The 15,931-nt window shown below is 40.3% G+C and overlaps 2 protein-coding genes across 2 annotated transcripts in view; one reads left to right on the top strand and one right to left on the bottom strand.

Annotated features, from left to right (window-relative positions):
* Nucleotides 1-1,116: 1,116 nt before the first annotated feature.
* The window catches only part of LOC147336391 (protein TANC1-like), a 39,752-nt gene continuing 24,937 nt past the window's right edge, over nucleotides 1,117-15,931 (bottom strand). Inside the window, exon 13 of the mRNA XM_086286188.1 lies at nucleotides 1,117-1,434. Within this exon, the coding sequence (XP_086142314.1) occupies nucleotides 1,309-1,434 (126 nt within the window). The 3' untranslated portion in view covers nucleotides 1,117-1,308. The remainder of the gene's footprint in view (nucleotides 1,435-15,931) is intronic.
* Nucleotides 13,723-15,364, top strand: LOC147336392 (uncharacterized). The gene has a single exon (XM_086287069.1). The coding sequence runs from the start codon at nucleotides 13,889-13,891 to the stop codon at nucleotides 15,104-15,106; it is 1,218 nt and encodes a 405-aa protein (XP_086143195.1). The 5' UTR covers nucleotides 13,723-13,888; the 3' UTR covers nucleotides 15,107-15,364.

The raw sequence follows: 15,931 nt of genomic DNA, 5'->3' as shown, positions 1-15,931 counted from the left end.
GTAAAGGAAAAAAAAGGTGAGTGTCTTATTATTTTTATTTTGCAGTGTGTCATTGTTACTACAGAGCACACTGAAACATGTGACAGGAAAGAATAACTGAGTGCAGAAAGGCATTTATATTAAATCGGATTTAAACTTTGTTCTTAATGAACCGGATCTATTATGACCTGGACTTTTATCTATAAAATGGGCTTGTGAAACCCAGAGAAAAACTCTCTCAATATATCTGTAGATATAAATATATATTTATCCAAATCACATCAAGTAAAAAAGGCAAAATTAAAAAATTAAAAAAAAGAATAACAAAAAGTATAAATGAAAACACAAAATTTTAAGGCAAAAACAAATATCTTGATGTCTTAATACGATGAATATAAAATATAAAGTAATACAACAAGGTTAAATATCTAAACATTTAAACTACTTCTGCTTTTCAAAGCTTCTTTTTCCAGTTGAAAATGACATCATCACGCCTGAATCTGCTTCCAGGAGCTGTCCAGATCAGGCTTGTTCAGGATATTTAGAAATCGTCCTAACAGTTGAAAAATAAAAAATAAACAGAGAACAAAGTAATATATATGATTAGAAATAAATAAAAAAGAAAACTATAAATAAAACGACTTCTTTCATTTAAAGAAAAAGGTCTATCAGTCCTCTTGTCGTGTGTTTGCAGCTCACAAAGACGACTTGCTGAGCTTCAGGATCCAAAAGGATGTATCTGCCAAATTCTTAATGTGGAAAAATGTCCATGTGTTTTCTTCTCCAGGAGACGATGAAGACACTGTTTGTCTGCACGATGCTCGTGCTGCTCTTTGCTTCCGGATTTTCCAAAGTGAACAATTTTCAACCAAGCGAGCACCGACCTGAAGAAACACCTTATGAAAAGTTTAGAAGACAGCATGTAGATGCTAAGATGACTGAAAAGCTGTGTAACACAGAAATATCAAATAGGAATATCTACAAACTTGACAACAGTTGTAAGGAAACCAACACATTCATCCTCAGCATTCCAGCAAAGGTCAAATCCATTTGTAGAGGTGATGGGAGGTACGATGAAAATAGCGGCATGACGTATAGTACTGCAACGTTTCGCATAATTAAATGTAAGCTAAAGCATCAGGGAGCCAGGAAACCCAGCTGCCAGTATGAAGGCAGGCTTCTCACCAACAGGATCATTGTCGTGAAATGTGAAGGGAAGTTACCTGTGCACTTCGATCGGGACCTTCTACCCTCTGAGCGCAACGATGGCGAGCAACTGTGAGGAAAGAGTGGTGTGGAGGGGGGCGTGGTCTGCGATGCTGCTGCAGGTCAGATGGATGTACCTGCGCTGCATTTGCTATCACGCCTCGCCAACTTAAAAGGCTTTGTGCTGTCTGAGTTGTTGGTGTTGTGGATGTGTTGGCTGGCAGTCCACAGACAGACTGATTTACACAACTGTGGAAAAAATAAAATTAATAAATAAAATAAATTGGAAAACATAGATGTGTCATTATTTCATATAGATTTCAAATAACATACCATTTGATGTCAACATGTTTTAGTTGCATTTGCAGTGCTCGTGCTGTTATATTCTTATGATTCTGTTCATTTTATGAGTGTATCCTTCAGCCTTGCTTCACATATTTACTGCTGCTTGATCAGCTTTAGTCCTGCTAGCATCAGCACAGGTAGAAACAGATCACACATCAGAGAATCGGCCGTGCATCTAAATGCAAATGGAAACTAAAAATGAAAACATAGATAACTGAGCTGAACTTCATAGATCTGAAAGTTGACCAATGCATACATAGTGCTAAAAATCAGGTATCGGGAAAACACATTATTTTATATTATGCTGAAGTCAATTGTTATCCTTTTTTAAAACTATATCATATAATAAAGTCTGTTTTGAAGTTTACTATGGTAAAAAAAATATTTTAAGGCTCTTCAGATATACTGTAACTTCATAGGTATGAACCATCAAAGCATTTTCATCATGAATATAAAACTTCATTAGGTAGATCTGTTCAAATACTCATTAATGCAAATATCTGATCAGCCAATCACATGGCAGCAACTCAATGCAGGTGTAAAAGGTGAGGTCTAAAAAGAACCTTTAAGAAAATATGAATCATCTTAATCAGTCTTTAATTATGAAGCAATGGCCTAACTCCCTCTGACAAACAGACCTGTGGCAAAATTTATAAACCACTTTTGACTTTTTCCAAGGTGAACATTGTCTGGCAGCAGGTGCCCTTCCCCTCCCAGATCACGGTTCATATCTGATTTTCAGCTCTAAAGTTTATTTTTCTCTTCATAACAACTGTGCAAAGGATGATTTCTGAGGATGATGACTCATTGAAAATGCTTGGATGCTGACAATTATGCAGAGTCAGGCATGGAAAGGCTGCTCTTTGTGACAGGTGGGTGCTGTCATACATGGGTGTAGCTGCCAGCTGTCCTCGAGGCTTCACCTCTGCTAAACGTGTGTCTCTGAACTTGACCTCGTCTCATAAACTCTCCTGTGATTTTTATTTTGCATCCTTGGTTATTCAAATGAATGATTAATATATTAATATGAATCTATACAGATTTGTCCACACTGGATATGACAGTAAGAGTTAGTAAAGCTCTGTTAACGTGTCCCTCTACAGCCTGTTGTTTCTTAGTTTCACCAGTGAAACTGAATTAAAAACAAAACATAGATGACATATTGTCGCCTAGGCAACCACCAAGCTCCCAGTGCCTACAGACATTCACTAAAACATGCTGGTCATTGGATCGTTTGAATAAATACCTTTAACTAAATATCAATGTTTTCGACATGTCTTAGTTTACATTATTACACAGTTATTATGAGAGAGCATGTCTAATATTTTTCCACTAAACAGTCGTCTTCTCCTTTGGTTTGTTTGTAACAACCATTTATAAAAACTTGTGTTTTGCTTTTGTTTTATTTTTAACTGCAATTCTGGTCGAGTAGCTTTTATAGTGTTAATTCAACATATACTACAAAATAAAATGACTTTTTTTAAAGTACATTTGTGGACATTTTATTTTCAAACTATCCAATCACAGAATCAAATGCACAAAGCCTGTGATGTCATCAAAGGCACAAAGCTTGTGATGTCATCAAAGGCACAAAGCTTGTGATGTCATCACATTCTGTCATTGGAAGGAGAAATTCAGTCAACTGTAGCAACTCTTTGGTGGCAGAACTACAAAACAACCTGTTTGTTAAAACCAAGATAAGGAAGACACAGAGACGCAGAAGCAGACGCAGAAGCAGAAGCAGACGCAGAAGCAGACGCAGAAGCAGACGCAGAAGCAGACGCATATAAAATGGCAGAAGCACAGATGGAAGTGGTCGTGAGCCCAAATATAACAGTTTTGCAAAGATCGGAAAATGACCTCAAAAAAGCCCAAACACCAAATCCTGAAACACGTCCTCTGGCACAAGTTCAAACAGAAGTGGTCGTGAAAGGCAAGAAAAAAAGGGGGCAAAAACAGAAAAGAGTGGCTGAAGAACCCAGACGACCGATTACTCGGGCGTATGCTCGGGCTCTTCTAGAAGCCCAAAACAACGTGGCTGATGGAAGCAACCTGAGAAATGAAGAAGTGTCAGGAAACCCTGAAGGAACCTCTGAAAGGGAAAACCCTGAATCCCTCCCTATGTCAGAACCAAAGGACGACGTGAATATGGAGACAGAGGCAAACATGAATAACGCCAGTGGACAAAACCCTGGGCCAAATGGAGGGACGTGGCAACATCAGCCAAATCCCAGATTTATACCCCATCATGGCAGAGTCCAGTATGATTCATGTTGTGAGATTGCTGCTCTCAGGCATCAACTACAAGCTTCCCAAAACCACCAGAACGAGCTTTACTGGAAACTGGTAGCTGCTAATAAGAGGGCTTCTTATTACCAGTCTAAGGTGACCAAACTTCATGCACAGATGATCGCCGACAAAAAACAGCATGAAGAAACAATTAAAGAGCTCATAGAGCAACTGGAGGAGGCTAATGATAATAATAAGCCTGATAAGAGCAAAACAGAGGTTCAAGCAAAGGACAACCAAGCAGTTGTCATGCTGGATGACATGATCCGTGTCCTGCACGAAGACGTCAGCGACCCTACCACAGAGCAGTGTGTGGATTCTTCTACACAAACCACAGAGGCTTCACACACGGACTGTGTAGGTCTGAAGGAGGCTCAATTTGAAGTCCAATACAAGACTCAACAAGAGCAAATAGGAACACTCCAACAACAGCTCCTAGAAGCTCAACACCAACTCAAGGAACAGGAAGACAAACATAGGCAGGACCAGGAGACACTGAACATGGAAATCAGTGAGCTTAAATCCCAGCTCTGCTCCAACAAGGAGCTTCATGACATGAAAGTAGAGACTCTTTATCAAGAGTTGAAAGAAGTCAAAGCGTCCTACATTAAAATCACACAGGAGCAAAATGAACAAAATTCCAACACAGCAAATGGAAAATCTGAGCTTCTGGTGGAAAAAGACACCAAAGAACAGGACAAGGAAGAAGAAGAAGACTCCCTGACATCAACTGAGATGTCTCTGCATGACTCTCTACAACAAACAGAAGACAGAGAGAAAACGATAACTACCAATCCAGCTGAACTCGAAACTGAAGCTAAGACTGTGCCAGAGAAAAAACCCAAGAAGAAGAAGAGGAACTGGCTGCATCGGCTTTTCAGCTGTACCAGTCCACAGACAGACTGATTTACACAACTGTGGAAAAACTAAATAAATACAAAAAAAATAAATAAATTGGAAAATATAGATGTGTCATTATTTCATATAGATTTCAAATAACATACCATTTGATGTCAACATGTTTTAGTTGCATTTGCAGTGCTCGTGCTGTTATATTCTTATGATTCTGTTCATTTTATGAGTGTATCCTTCAGCCTTGCTTCACATATTTACTGCTGCTTGATCAGCTTTAGTCCTGCTAGCATCAGCACAGGTAGAAACAGATCACACATCAGAGAATCGGCCGTGCATCTAAATGCAAATGGAAACTAAAAATGAAAACATAGATAACTGAGCTGAACTTCATAGATCTGAAAGTTGACCAATGCATACATAGTGCTAAAAATCAGGTATCGGGAAAACACATTATTTTATATTATGCTGATGTCAGGGCTCTGAGTGCGGGCAGGTGGAAATGTGGATCCAAATGCAGGACTCCGAGACGAAATGTAACTAAAACCACAGCTTTTATTGCTGGCATGAAACAAAAACAGAAACCAAACCATGAAACCAAGCAGGAACACACAGGCAGGGTCTGAGGGTACGACGCGACACCAAGCGTGGGAAAACACAGGGCTTAAATACACAGGGTAGTAATGAGGGAATGGGCCACAGAAGGGAGACACAGCTGGGGGAGCTGAACTTCATAGATCTGAAAGTTGACCAATGCATACATAGTGACAACACATTATTTTATATTATGCTGAAGTCAGTTTTTATCCAATTTTATAACTATATCATATAATAAAGTCTGTTTTGAAGTTTACTATGGTAACAATTCATCTTTTTAGGCTTTTCAGAAACACTGTAACTTCATAGGTATGAACCAACAAACCATTTTTCATCATGAAAATAAAAAATAAATCTAAAGGAGATAAACATCACAACTGTTCAACCAAGCATTAAGTCCATTTTGAAACAAAGAACGATGTACACTCAGCCAATCACATGGCAGCAACTCAATGCAGTGTAAAAGGTGAGATGTAAAATAAAACAATTAAAAATATTAATTAATCTTAATCAATCTTAAAATATGAAGCAATCTTCTAACTCCCCTTTACATACAAAGCTGTGGCCAACCTTACAAACCATTTTGAATTTTTTCCAGCCGAGGCGTTCAAAATAACCAAACTGCTAATAGTCACGGTTTAATTTGGGCAGCTGCCTGCCTAATATAATGTAAAATCATCACAATATTTTACACAAAGAGAGTAAATGTATCCTTGTACTCAGCTAAGACAGCTGGGCTGCTGTGGCTTGTGTTTATGTTCAGAGTGACATCTGATTTAAAAGCAGACTGTCCTGTGTGCAGGCAGGATGAGGACCCAAACGCAAGCTCACGGAGGCAGGAATGAACTCAAAACACAGCTTTATTGCTGGAGAGAGAAACCATACAACCTAAACGAGGAAACTATAACGTAATACACAGAGAAACACACGGCCATGAATGAGGGAGAACGCGACACAGAACTGAGGGAGACGCAGACATAAATACACAGAGGGTTAACGAGGGAAGTGGGAGCACACGGGGAACACAGGTGACACTGATAATCATAACAAGACACGGCAGGAGTGAACGCAACACTGACGGGAGACTGTCAAAGTAAAACAGGAAGTACACGGAGGTTCAGAGAGGAGGAGAGACAGCACGGGGAGAGCACGGACATAACGGGCTGGGAAAACATGGAATAAAACTCAAGGAGGGGAAACGAGGGCTCACAGATAAACAGAGGGGCACACAGGAGGTAATCAAATAAGGAACATCTTAACAGAAACCATGGCATAAATAAAGAACAACACACAAAACATATGAAAACTAAGAATGCTGGGCCAACATGGCCCAGGATCATGACAGACAGCAAAAGACACTGAGCAGCATATCAGTCAGCATGGGAAAAATGCCATAGATTTAAGGAACCAGGCTAAAATAATTGGTTTCTAGTGGGTTCTATTGTAAGTGCTCTATATTTCAGCATGACATACTGTATGCATCCTACACTGAGAACCCTTGAAGCTGATCATCAGGGTATGCTGTGTACTTCTTACACAGAAGATAAAATAACATGCAAAGATTTTAGATGGTTGTGGTTGGTCCTTACACACAGATGTAAGGTCAAAAAAAAAATCACCCACAATGGATCGTTCACAGACGCTGGTCCAGTGGAACCCACTTCCACAAAGGCTGCACCTGCTCTGGCAGAACAGGAAGCATCAACTACATAGTAGCTATTTTCATAATTAAGACATCAACTATAGGTGTTCCCAAAATGTGCCATGTTGTCTGCACACCTGACAGCTCAATAAGTCCTGTGTTGATTACAGATGGTGGTTGTTTCCAGAAACAGCACTTGCATAAAACAAGTACAGAGCACTTTATGAGCCAACCTGCTTCTTTAATGAGCATTTAGGTTGTTTGTATTCAGTGTTCACAGATAATATGCTCATTAAAAGGGGGGATCCACTATGTCCTTCTTCACAATCCTGTCTGCCAACTTTAAGAAGAAATCAGAGTGACGCAGAAGCTTTAAAACAGTGTTCAGAATAATCAGTGATGCTTTTATCTGAACTGATGACAGATAAAGATGAACGTGAGTGTGGCAGAAGAGTCAGTTCTCCCTCTTTCTTGGAAGTATACAAAAGTCTGTTGTTTCTAAAAAGTTAATAAACAAACAACAAGTTCTTACAGAATGAGACGTGAAGCCTGGAGACGAGCAGTTCAGACACGCTGTTATTAAATTCTACCTGAGCAGGTTATAGTTCACCTCAGTTACGGAAGAACAAATAACACTTGGCTCTGGGAGCTTCAGTTTTTATACACTGTCGTAGCACCACCCTAAGCCATCATTTGCATCAACACCTACATCACTAGCCCAGCAGTTCTAAGAAACTTCTCTGTTTGTGGTTCAGAACCTAATGTGACACCAATGAGCACAACAGCATGCAGCTGCAGGTTGTTGTTCATACCTGGCTTTACAATAAAGAGCCATGTTTGCAGGCAGCTGTTTGAAGTTTTGTGTAAAATATCATTTTTATAGAAATAAACCAAATGTGTCTAAATATATTAAGTAAACAATCAGAATAAGAACATTTTGAAATAAAATCCAAAAACTGCATCTGGCTTAGTTTTTGTTGAATAAATAATGACTCTGTGTAATATGTCATGTGTTGTATATGTAAGTTGTATTTGTACAATGAAGCCAGGCTTTCTTTGTGTTAGCTGCCTGACAAAACCTAAAACTCTAGTCAGAGATTGCAGGTGTCACAACAGACATGATCAGCTTTCTCTGTCGATCCTATCTTTCTGTTTCACACTCTGTGCACTCATAGAAAAAAATCTTTAAAAAAACAATCACATGACTCTTCTTCCACACAACATGATCCCTGAGTGCCGCCTGCTCCAACCAGACATGTTCTCACAGCGACGATGGTGATAATTAAAATCTACAAAGAACGTGATAAACATTATTAAAATGCAGCACTGTTAAAGCAACGTGATTAATGCTGCATTAAAATGAGCCTTTAGCACATAGAGATGATTCAACAGTTTCATTTGACTTCATTGTTTCTAAGGCAGATGCTACACCAGTGAAGGTGCACTTAGTTTTCACACACTGCTTCTGCATTGTGTCTTAGTTTTAGTGGATTAAATAATGACACAGTGTTTGTTTGTTTTTCTTTAGTAACAAATGACCTCAGACCAGCTTATAATATTTTATAAACAAATAAGCATAAATGCATAAACTCAGCCTGGAATCACATGGGATAAACATGGGATGTGCATTTTTTTATTTGTTTTGTGTTACTGAGTCTTGCAAGAATGCCAACCTTACCAGCAGCAGCTTGGTTTTTTTGTTTGTTGTTTTTTTAATTGAATGAGTGCTGAAAGTTGAGCAACAGCTGTGACAACGAGAGAAGATGGAGCCAATCAGAAACAACTGTGAAAATGTACAATATGCAAGCTAAGAAAGCAAAGTGTAGCAATGTTGCCATCGTTTTTGTTATTGTGGGATTTTTTTCAACATTCACTGAAAATCACTTCTCTCATATTTCCTCTTTATTATTTTCATCACTGTTTAAGAAACGTAACAAAGTCTTATAAAGCATCTAAACCAGCATCATGAAGTGATGTTTAAAGATGGCAGCAAGCTTACAGCATCTCTCAACTCAAGAGCAACATTCAAAGTGCACAGGCTGAAGGAAAGTATTGATTTTATCACATGCAATTACAATACGCCTTTTCATCTGTATCTGGATGTACAATGGGTATCGTTGTTTGTCCCAGCAGTTTACAATACAGAATGTGCACGTCTGTGGGGCTTTTATAAAGATTTCTATTTGCATTGATACAATTGCTTGGATCACAAATTGTTCTAACTTGATTAAAGTCACCAATGATAAAGGTATTCTTGCGCTTACAGTTACCATTATTATCTCTGTTTGCTATCAGATCATCACATCCCCCTTGTGGGATCATGTTGATGATATGCTGGTTTTCTGAACACGTCCGTTAGTCATGCAGAGCACAGTGCCAGAGAGCGCCACCAGCAGGAACATGGAAGTCTTCATTGTATTTCTATATCGAAAAAGTAAACAGAGTGAATATATAAATCAGTATTATTTCATTTCATTTATTAACTTGTTTATTTTTCCATTTTCCTAAATGTTAATCGTGCTTAACTATTAAAGTAAAAATACAGATAGATAGGAAACTCTCTGAAAAGTCAAACTGTTTTCAGTGAGTTTATATATTTGCCAGAGGAAAGGTCAGAATCTGCATATCTGACCACTTTGAATCAATTTATATCTAAACAGAAATCAGTAAAAGTTCAAATCAGTTTATCAATATCCTCACTTATGAGGATATTGATATCCGTATAACTGGAGTTATTATAGATTTTCATACATGACATTTGTGAAAAAGGCGAGGGTGTCAGGGTCCCTGTGTCTACCCGGTCGCCTCAGTGTGGCTACATGTGTTTTTTTGTTTTGATTTTGTCCCCGCTCTCTCCCTCCCTCCTTCTCTCACTGCCTGGGCGGAGCTCATCTGTGGGCTCCTGCCCTTGGCCCACGCACCTGGTGACACCTGTGGCTCATCACCCAACAGTGTTCCAGTCCCCTTATAAGATGGCAGCCCTGTATTTCTCGTCGCTGGACCGTTGCCGACTCTCGTCAGTGTTAACCCCAGCTCAGTTCGTTCTCGTGTTTCCCTAGCGATCTTCTTACAGTAACCTTTTGCATCTCTGTGAATAGATTTCCCTGGACCTGCCCCTGTGTTACCTGAGCGATCAAGTGTGTGAGGATTGGAGCGAGCTTTTGTGTTTCTTGTGGAGTGTGAAGAGGAGCGTGGAGCGTGGATGGAGTGAGGACTTTGGAGCGTGTGTGGACTGCAAGTGTCTTTCCCCCCTCCTGTTCGTGTGTGGATTCCCGGAACCCGTCTTTTCCCCACTGTGTAAATAGATCACCTGGTGCTTCTGTAAATAAAAAACCTTTATTGTTCCCTACTCAGAGCCTACGCGTGAGTCCGTTCAGTCCCGTTGTGACAGAGGGTAAGGACGTAAATCGACTGGTAAAGAGGGACTGGTGAAGAGTCTGCAGCCGCAGCACCGATCCATCTGTCCATCTCCTGTTCCCTTCTCTGATCACTCGTGAACAGGACTGCGAGTTTTGTAACTTAATAAAAGCAGTAATTTGTTTGCCAGAGGGCCCCTTCCACGTCACACCCTGTTCTTTCCTTCTTGTCTTATATGAAAATTCACTTTGTGTAGCTTTTTGGGAAATTGTTAAACTTCAGGAAGATTCTGAACATGCCCCATCGTTTAGCCAGCTCTTTGGAGCTGAGCAGGTTCAGGCCTGTTGTTGTAAGTTTTATAAAACGATCTCATTTAAACGGATAATCCAGCTGAAGCTTCAGACAGCCGTCAGACAGTGAAACACTGCCATCTGCTGGACTCGAATAACAAAGACGCTGCTTTGACGGGTGAGGGAGTTTCAACAAGTCTGCAACGACTCAAGCATCAAACTACAGAACTATTCTAGCGGACATGGTGCTCTAATGACTGCTTCATTAACGCAGCTCAGAAAGGATCAAACATATCAATAAATTATGAAATAAAAAAATTACTGTTTCACTGCACACACAAACCTTCTCTCATTAGCACAACACTGCCCAGGCCTCAGAGTGTATTCCTTATAGACTATTAAACCTTAGCATGTTATTTTAAAGTCTTACAGGTGAAACAGCCAACCAGTGATCCTAACTGTAATTTAAAATATTCAGCTGCAAAAATGATTTAACAAATAGTTTTTTATGACTGTGCTAAGATTCAATACTAGATTTTTGCTGGTCTGATTAAAAGGTTAAATGTAGAAGTTTTGGGATCATATATTAATACTTCCTAAACAGTAAAGTTGTTGTAGAGAATCTATGTTCATTATTGTTGCTCATCATGGAAAGACAAAGACATCAGACTCTGCTGAAAGATTTTACACTCCTACTCTCTGCACACAGCGGTCTGAGGGACCTTCCAGGATCGGGGATTTTATTTATTTTGTTCTTTTTCGGTCTTACTGGTTAGTAGGTTGTGATTTTCTACCTGTTGAGCAGATTAGGTTCAAAGCATGAGTTGACCTGGCATTATGTCTTGGATTACAAAAAAATCCCACATTAAACCTTGAAGTTAGCCGGATAAGACAGCATTCTGTTTCACAGTAAAGGCCTCAGAGAGTTGTTGCTAACCAAAGTCTATCTTGTACAGCCACGCAGCATCTAATGACGTTTTGTAACCTGTCACTACAAAGGAGCAGTGAAATGATTGCTGTTTTAGCGCACACACACAGTGTGGTGATCAGTATAAGGACATTAAAGTGATGTTCCAGAAAGCTGCATCTGGTCAGAAGGAAAAAAAACACGCACACTTGGAAGACTTGGCCAGATTTGCACAAAATGAATGGCTGACAGTGGACAGATACAAGGATGTGGATGGTCACACCCTCGTGCATTAAAGAGGCCGTTCACAAAACCAAACACTCAACAGACACAATAAGACAGCTGATCAGTTTGCCTCACTAACTCATCTACACAAGGCGTGTTGTAGAAGTAGAGCAGGGCGATATGGCCAAAAATATTCATCACGATATAAATTTGAAAATGTGCGATAACGATATAACTGACACGAGACAAAATACTTTACAACTCCACTTCATTTGTGCAAAAAAAAAAAAACCAATCAATGTATTTTCACTTAAATAAGCAGCTGCTTTTCATGTGCATTAAACTTATATAAAAATGTAACAGTGCAAATGCAAATTCCTCGCTGACAGTTTAACCAAAAGGCGTTTCCAGTGGAAACTGGCCGATATATCCTCAGCACAACCATGTATAATATCCACAAAACTTAAAATGAGGTTAAACAAACACACAATACAGTAATATTATGTTGAAGCACAGGACGTATCACTCCGCGAGGCTCCTGCCTACGATAGCCGTAATGCTCCAACAATCCATCAAGCGGTGCGGCTTCGTTGCTTAGCAAAGTCGTACTAAAACATTTGACAGATTTTCGAGCGCCGTGCACATAAAATCGTTTCCAAATCAGTAAACACAACCAGGATTCATACAGTGGCTTGCAAAAGTATTCGGCCCCCTTGAACTTTTCCCCATTTTGTCACATTACAGCCACAAACATGAATCAATTTTATTGGAATTCCACGTGAAAGACCAACACAAAGTGGTGCACACGTGAGAAGTGGAACGAAAATCAGACATGATTCCAAACATTTTTTACAAATAAATAACTGCAAAGTGGGGTGTGTGTTCAGCCCCCTTTGGTCTGAGTGCAGTCAGTTGCCCATAGACGTTGCCTGATGAGTGCTAATGATTAAACAGAGTGCACCTGTGTGTAATCTAATGTCAGTACAAATACAGAAAACATGTGGAAGAAGGTGCTCTGGTCAGATGAGACCAAAATGCAAAATGCTCTGTGTGGAAAACTAACACTGCACATGACTCTGAACACACCAGCCCCACTGTCAAATATGGTGGTGGCAGCATCATGCTCTGGGGGTGCTTCTCTTCAGCAGGGACAGGGAAGCTGGTCAGAGTTGATGGGAAGATGGATGGAGCCAAATACAGGGCGATCTTGGAAGAAAACCTCTTGGAGTCTGCAAAAGACTTGAGACTGGGGCGGAAGTTCACCTTCCAGCAGGACAACGACCCTACACATAAAGCCAGGGCAACAATGGAGTGGTTTAAAAGCAAACATATCCATGTGTTAGAATGGCCCAGTCAAAGTCCAGATCTAAATCCAATCAAGAATCTGTGGCAAAATCTGAAAACTGCTGTTCACAAACGCTGCCCATCTAATCTGACTGAGCTGGAGCTGTTTTGCAAAGAAGAATGGGCAAAGATTTCCGTCTGTAGATGTGCAAAGCTGGTAGAGACATAAGGCAAACCGGATTATAAGGAGCACTGTCAATTTCCAGAAAAATCAAAGGACTGATTTTTAGAGTGCCTCATTTTCTGAAAAGCACAGTAATAACATAATAACAACGGCCCGCTAGCATGCTCTTGGTTGCTGAGGGCTATGCTGTGGCTGAGCTGCAAGATTAACTCTGCAAAACCAACTTTCATCAAGTAACAGGGCTCTAGAGTGCAACCAATTTGGTCGCAAATGCGAATCCGTGTAAATGAGAGCAGGTACACTGATTCCACACAAAGACGTAAACACAGAACGGACCGACGCATCAGAATCAGCTTTGTCTTTCTCGGCTTTCTCACCCGACGGCTCGTAGACGGACACGCTGTCGGAGCTTAGCGATCCTGATGCGTCCGGTCCGCGCTGCGATTACGTCTTCTTGCGCTGATTCTGAGCTGCAGGTTTTGTCTCTCCAACCTACTTGGTAAGATTTTGAGTTTTTGCAGTGCATGTGACAATCTGATTGGCTTAGGAGTGATGATGTCACAAGGATGTCACAAGGATGTCACAAGGATCCTTTGAAGTTTTTCTATAAATAGGGGTGAGAAACAGCAATTTTCAGTTCGTTTCTTCGCAGCCTTTGTGTTTGCAGCCTTCAAACGTTGACTACAGAAAAATTTGGAAACCTCTCAGAGTCATCGGATACAAACGCCAACATGTATCCAAGATTACGGCAACCGAGACAAAAAGATTTCGCCGCCTCTCCTTCCACGCGTGGCCGGCCAATTTCTCCAAATGGCCTCTTATCCATCCAAAGGGCATTACAGGAGAGTAGGAATGAAAACAACCATCTCCAGAACAAAATTCGACAAATTGAAGAAGAAAAACGTCACCTGGAGAAGAAGTGCTTACAGATGGAAGCACAAAACAAACACCTGGAAGAAACACTACAGCGCCAGCCCGACATCAACATTATTAATGAGGGCTGGGGGATCAAGTTTGCTCAAGCCAGAGAGCAGATTGTATCCCTCATCAAAGAAAACAAGAAAAAGAGCGCTGAAGTTAAAGAAATGTCCGAGCAGCTTCAAGGCAGGAAAGCGACGATTGATAAAATGGAGTGGGATCTGCAATACATGGACCAAATGAATCACCTGCTCCAAAGAAAGCTTGATGAAGCTGAAGAAAAAAATAAAGAAGTCCTCCAACAGAAGGAACAACAGGACACAAAGCAAAAAGACCTGCAGCGCGAGCTCCAAGGCATGCAGGAAAAGTACAGAATGGTGAAGGCAGAGTTGGAACAAACATTGGTCCAAAATAAAGACCTCCTTCAAGAGAAAGAGCAACAGAAAGAAAGACTGCCAGAAGAAAAGTGCATTATCAAGGACTTTGAGAGTAAAAATCAAAAGTTGCAAGGATTCTGTGATGAACTGAAGGTCAAAACAAGTGAGCTGGAGGGAGAAAAGGAAACACTAGAAAAACGATGCTCACACATGCAGAAAAAGATTGATCACATGGCCAAAAACAACTCAGAGCTCATTAAGGGGATATTGTTGGAATTCAACAACTTGAAGCGGGAAAACACAGAAATGCAGGCCCAAAAGCAAAAACAAGACAAAACGCATGAGGACCTGCAGTGTACGCTCCGCGATATCCAGAAAAGAAATGAGCAGCTAGAAGGCCTGCACAAAGAAGATCAAGTGAGAAATGCAGACCTGCAGAAGGCAAAGCTGACACAGGAGGCAACATCCAAAGACCTCAAAGAAAAGCTTGAAGAAACACAAGCAACATTAGAACAGGTGGAACAAACATGCAAGAAACTAGAGAGGCAAAACACAGAAACCATCGAGGAGTTGAGAACCCTCATCCTGGACAAAAAGGCGCTCGTGGAAAAGTCCATGAAAAAGAAGAAAAGATTCTTCAGCTTTTTCCGGTAGAGGGACAATACTGCTTCTTCAACTGATGTAGCCTCGTCTTGCTCCACCTCTGTTCACCCCCCCAACCAGTCCCGGCAGTTGACTGCCCCCTCCTGAGCCTGGTTCTGCCGGAGGTTTCTGCCCGTTTAAAGGCAGTTTTTCCTCCCCACTGTCGCCTAGTGCTTGCTCAGAGGGGATTGTTGGGGTTTTCTCTCCTCTACCTTGTTTCGTTATTTACTTGTTAACTTTTTGCTCTTACCTCATTTAACCTTGTTTCGTTATTTACTTGTTAACTTTTTGCTCTTACTTCATTTAACCTTGTTTCGTTATTTACTTGTTAACTTTTTGCTTTTACCTCATTTAACCTTGTTTCGTTATTTACTTGCTTGTTTAACTTTTTTTTCAACTTATCTAACAAAATAAAACAGTTGAATTTATCCTTTGAGTATTGTTCATCTAATCTTTACAGAGTTTTTCCAAAACACTTTCAAACATTCAGATCTGTCTTTCATTTTCTTCTTGAAACCTCATGAACGGTGAACTAAAAACTCTGGAACATGGTTTGAAACACTGAAATTGTTTCAGCTGAAACTGGCAAAGTCATACGTGCGTGTGTGAGTGTCACAGGTGATATGGTGTCATTAGTCCGGTCATCATGTTTAGGCTCATTCACTCCAGAATTATTTAGGCCAAATCTTTAAAACAGTGTCACTGCACACACATTTCAATCACACAAATGCAGGATTAATTCTTTGCAGTATTTTATCTGATTTATTATGAGAATGTCACGCCTGATCATTTGCACCCACAACATCAAAAATGGGGGCAAAAGAGAGGAGACCACGT

The sequence above is a fragment of the Aulonocara sp. 'chitande type north' Nkhata Bay genome, linkage group LG3 (assembly GCF_057382095.1).
Source record: "Aulonocara sp. 'chitande type north' Nkhata Bay isolate Kocher_YH1m ecotype deep benthic linkage group LG3, A_spYH_male_GT1.1, whole genome shotgun sequence".
NCBI lineage: Eukaryota > Metazoa > Chordata > Actinopteri > Cichliformes > Cichlidae > Aulonocara > Aulonocara sp. 'chitande type north' Nkhata Bay.
This window is presented reverse-complemented; position numbering and strand designations above follow the sequence as displayed.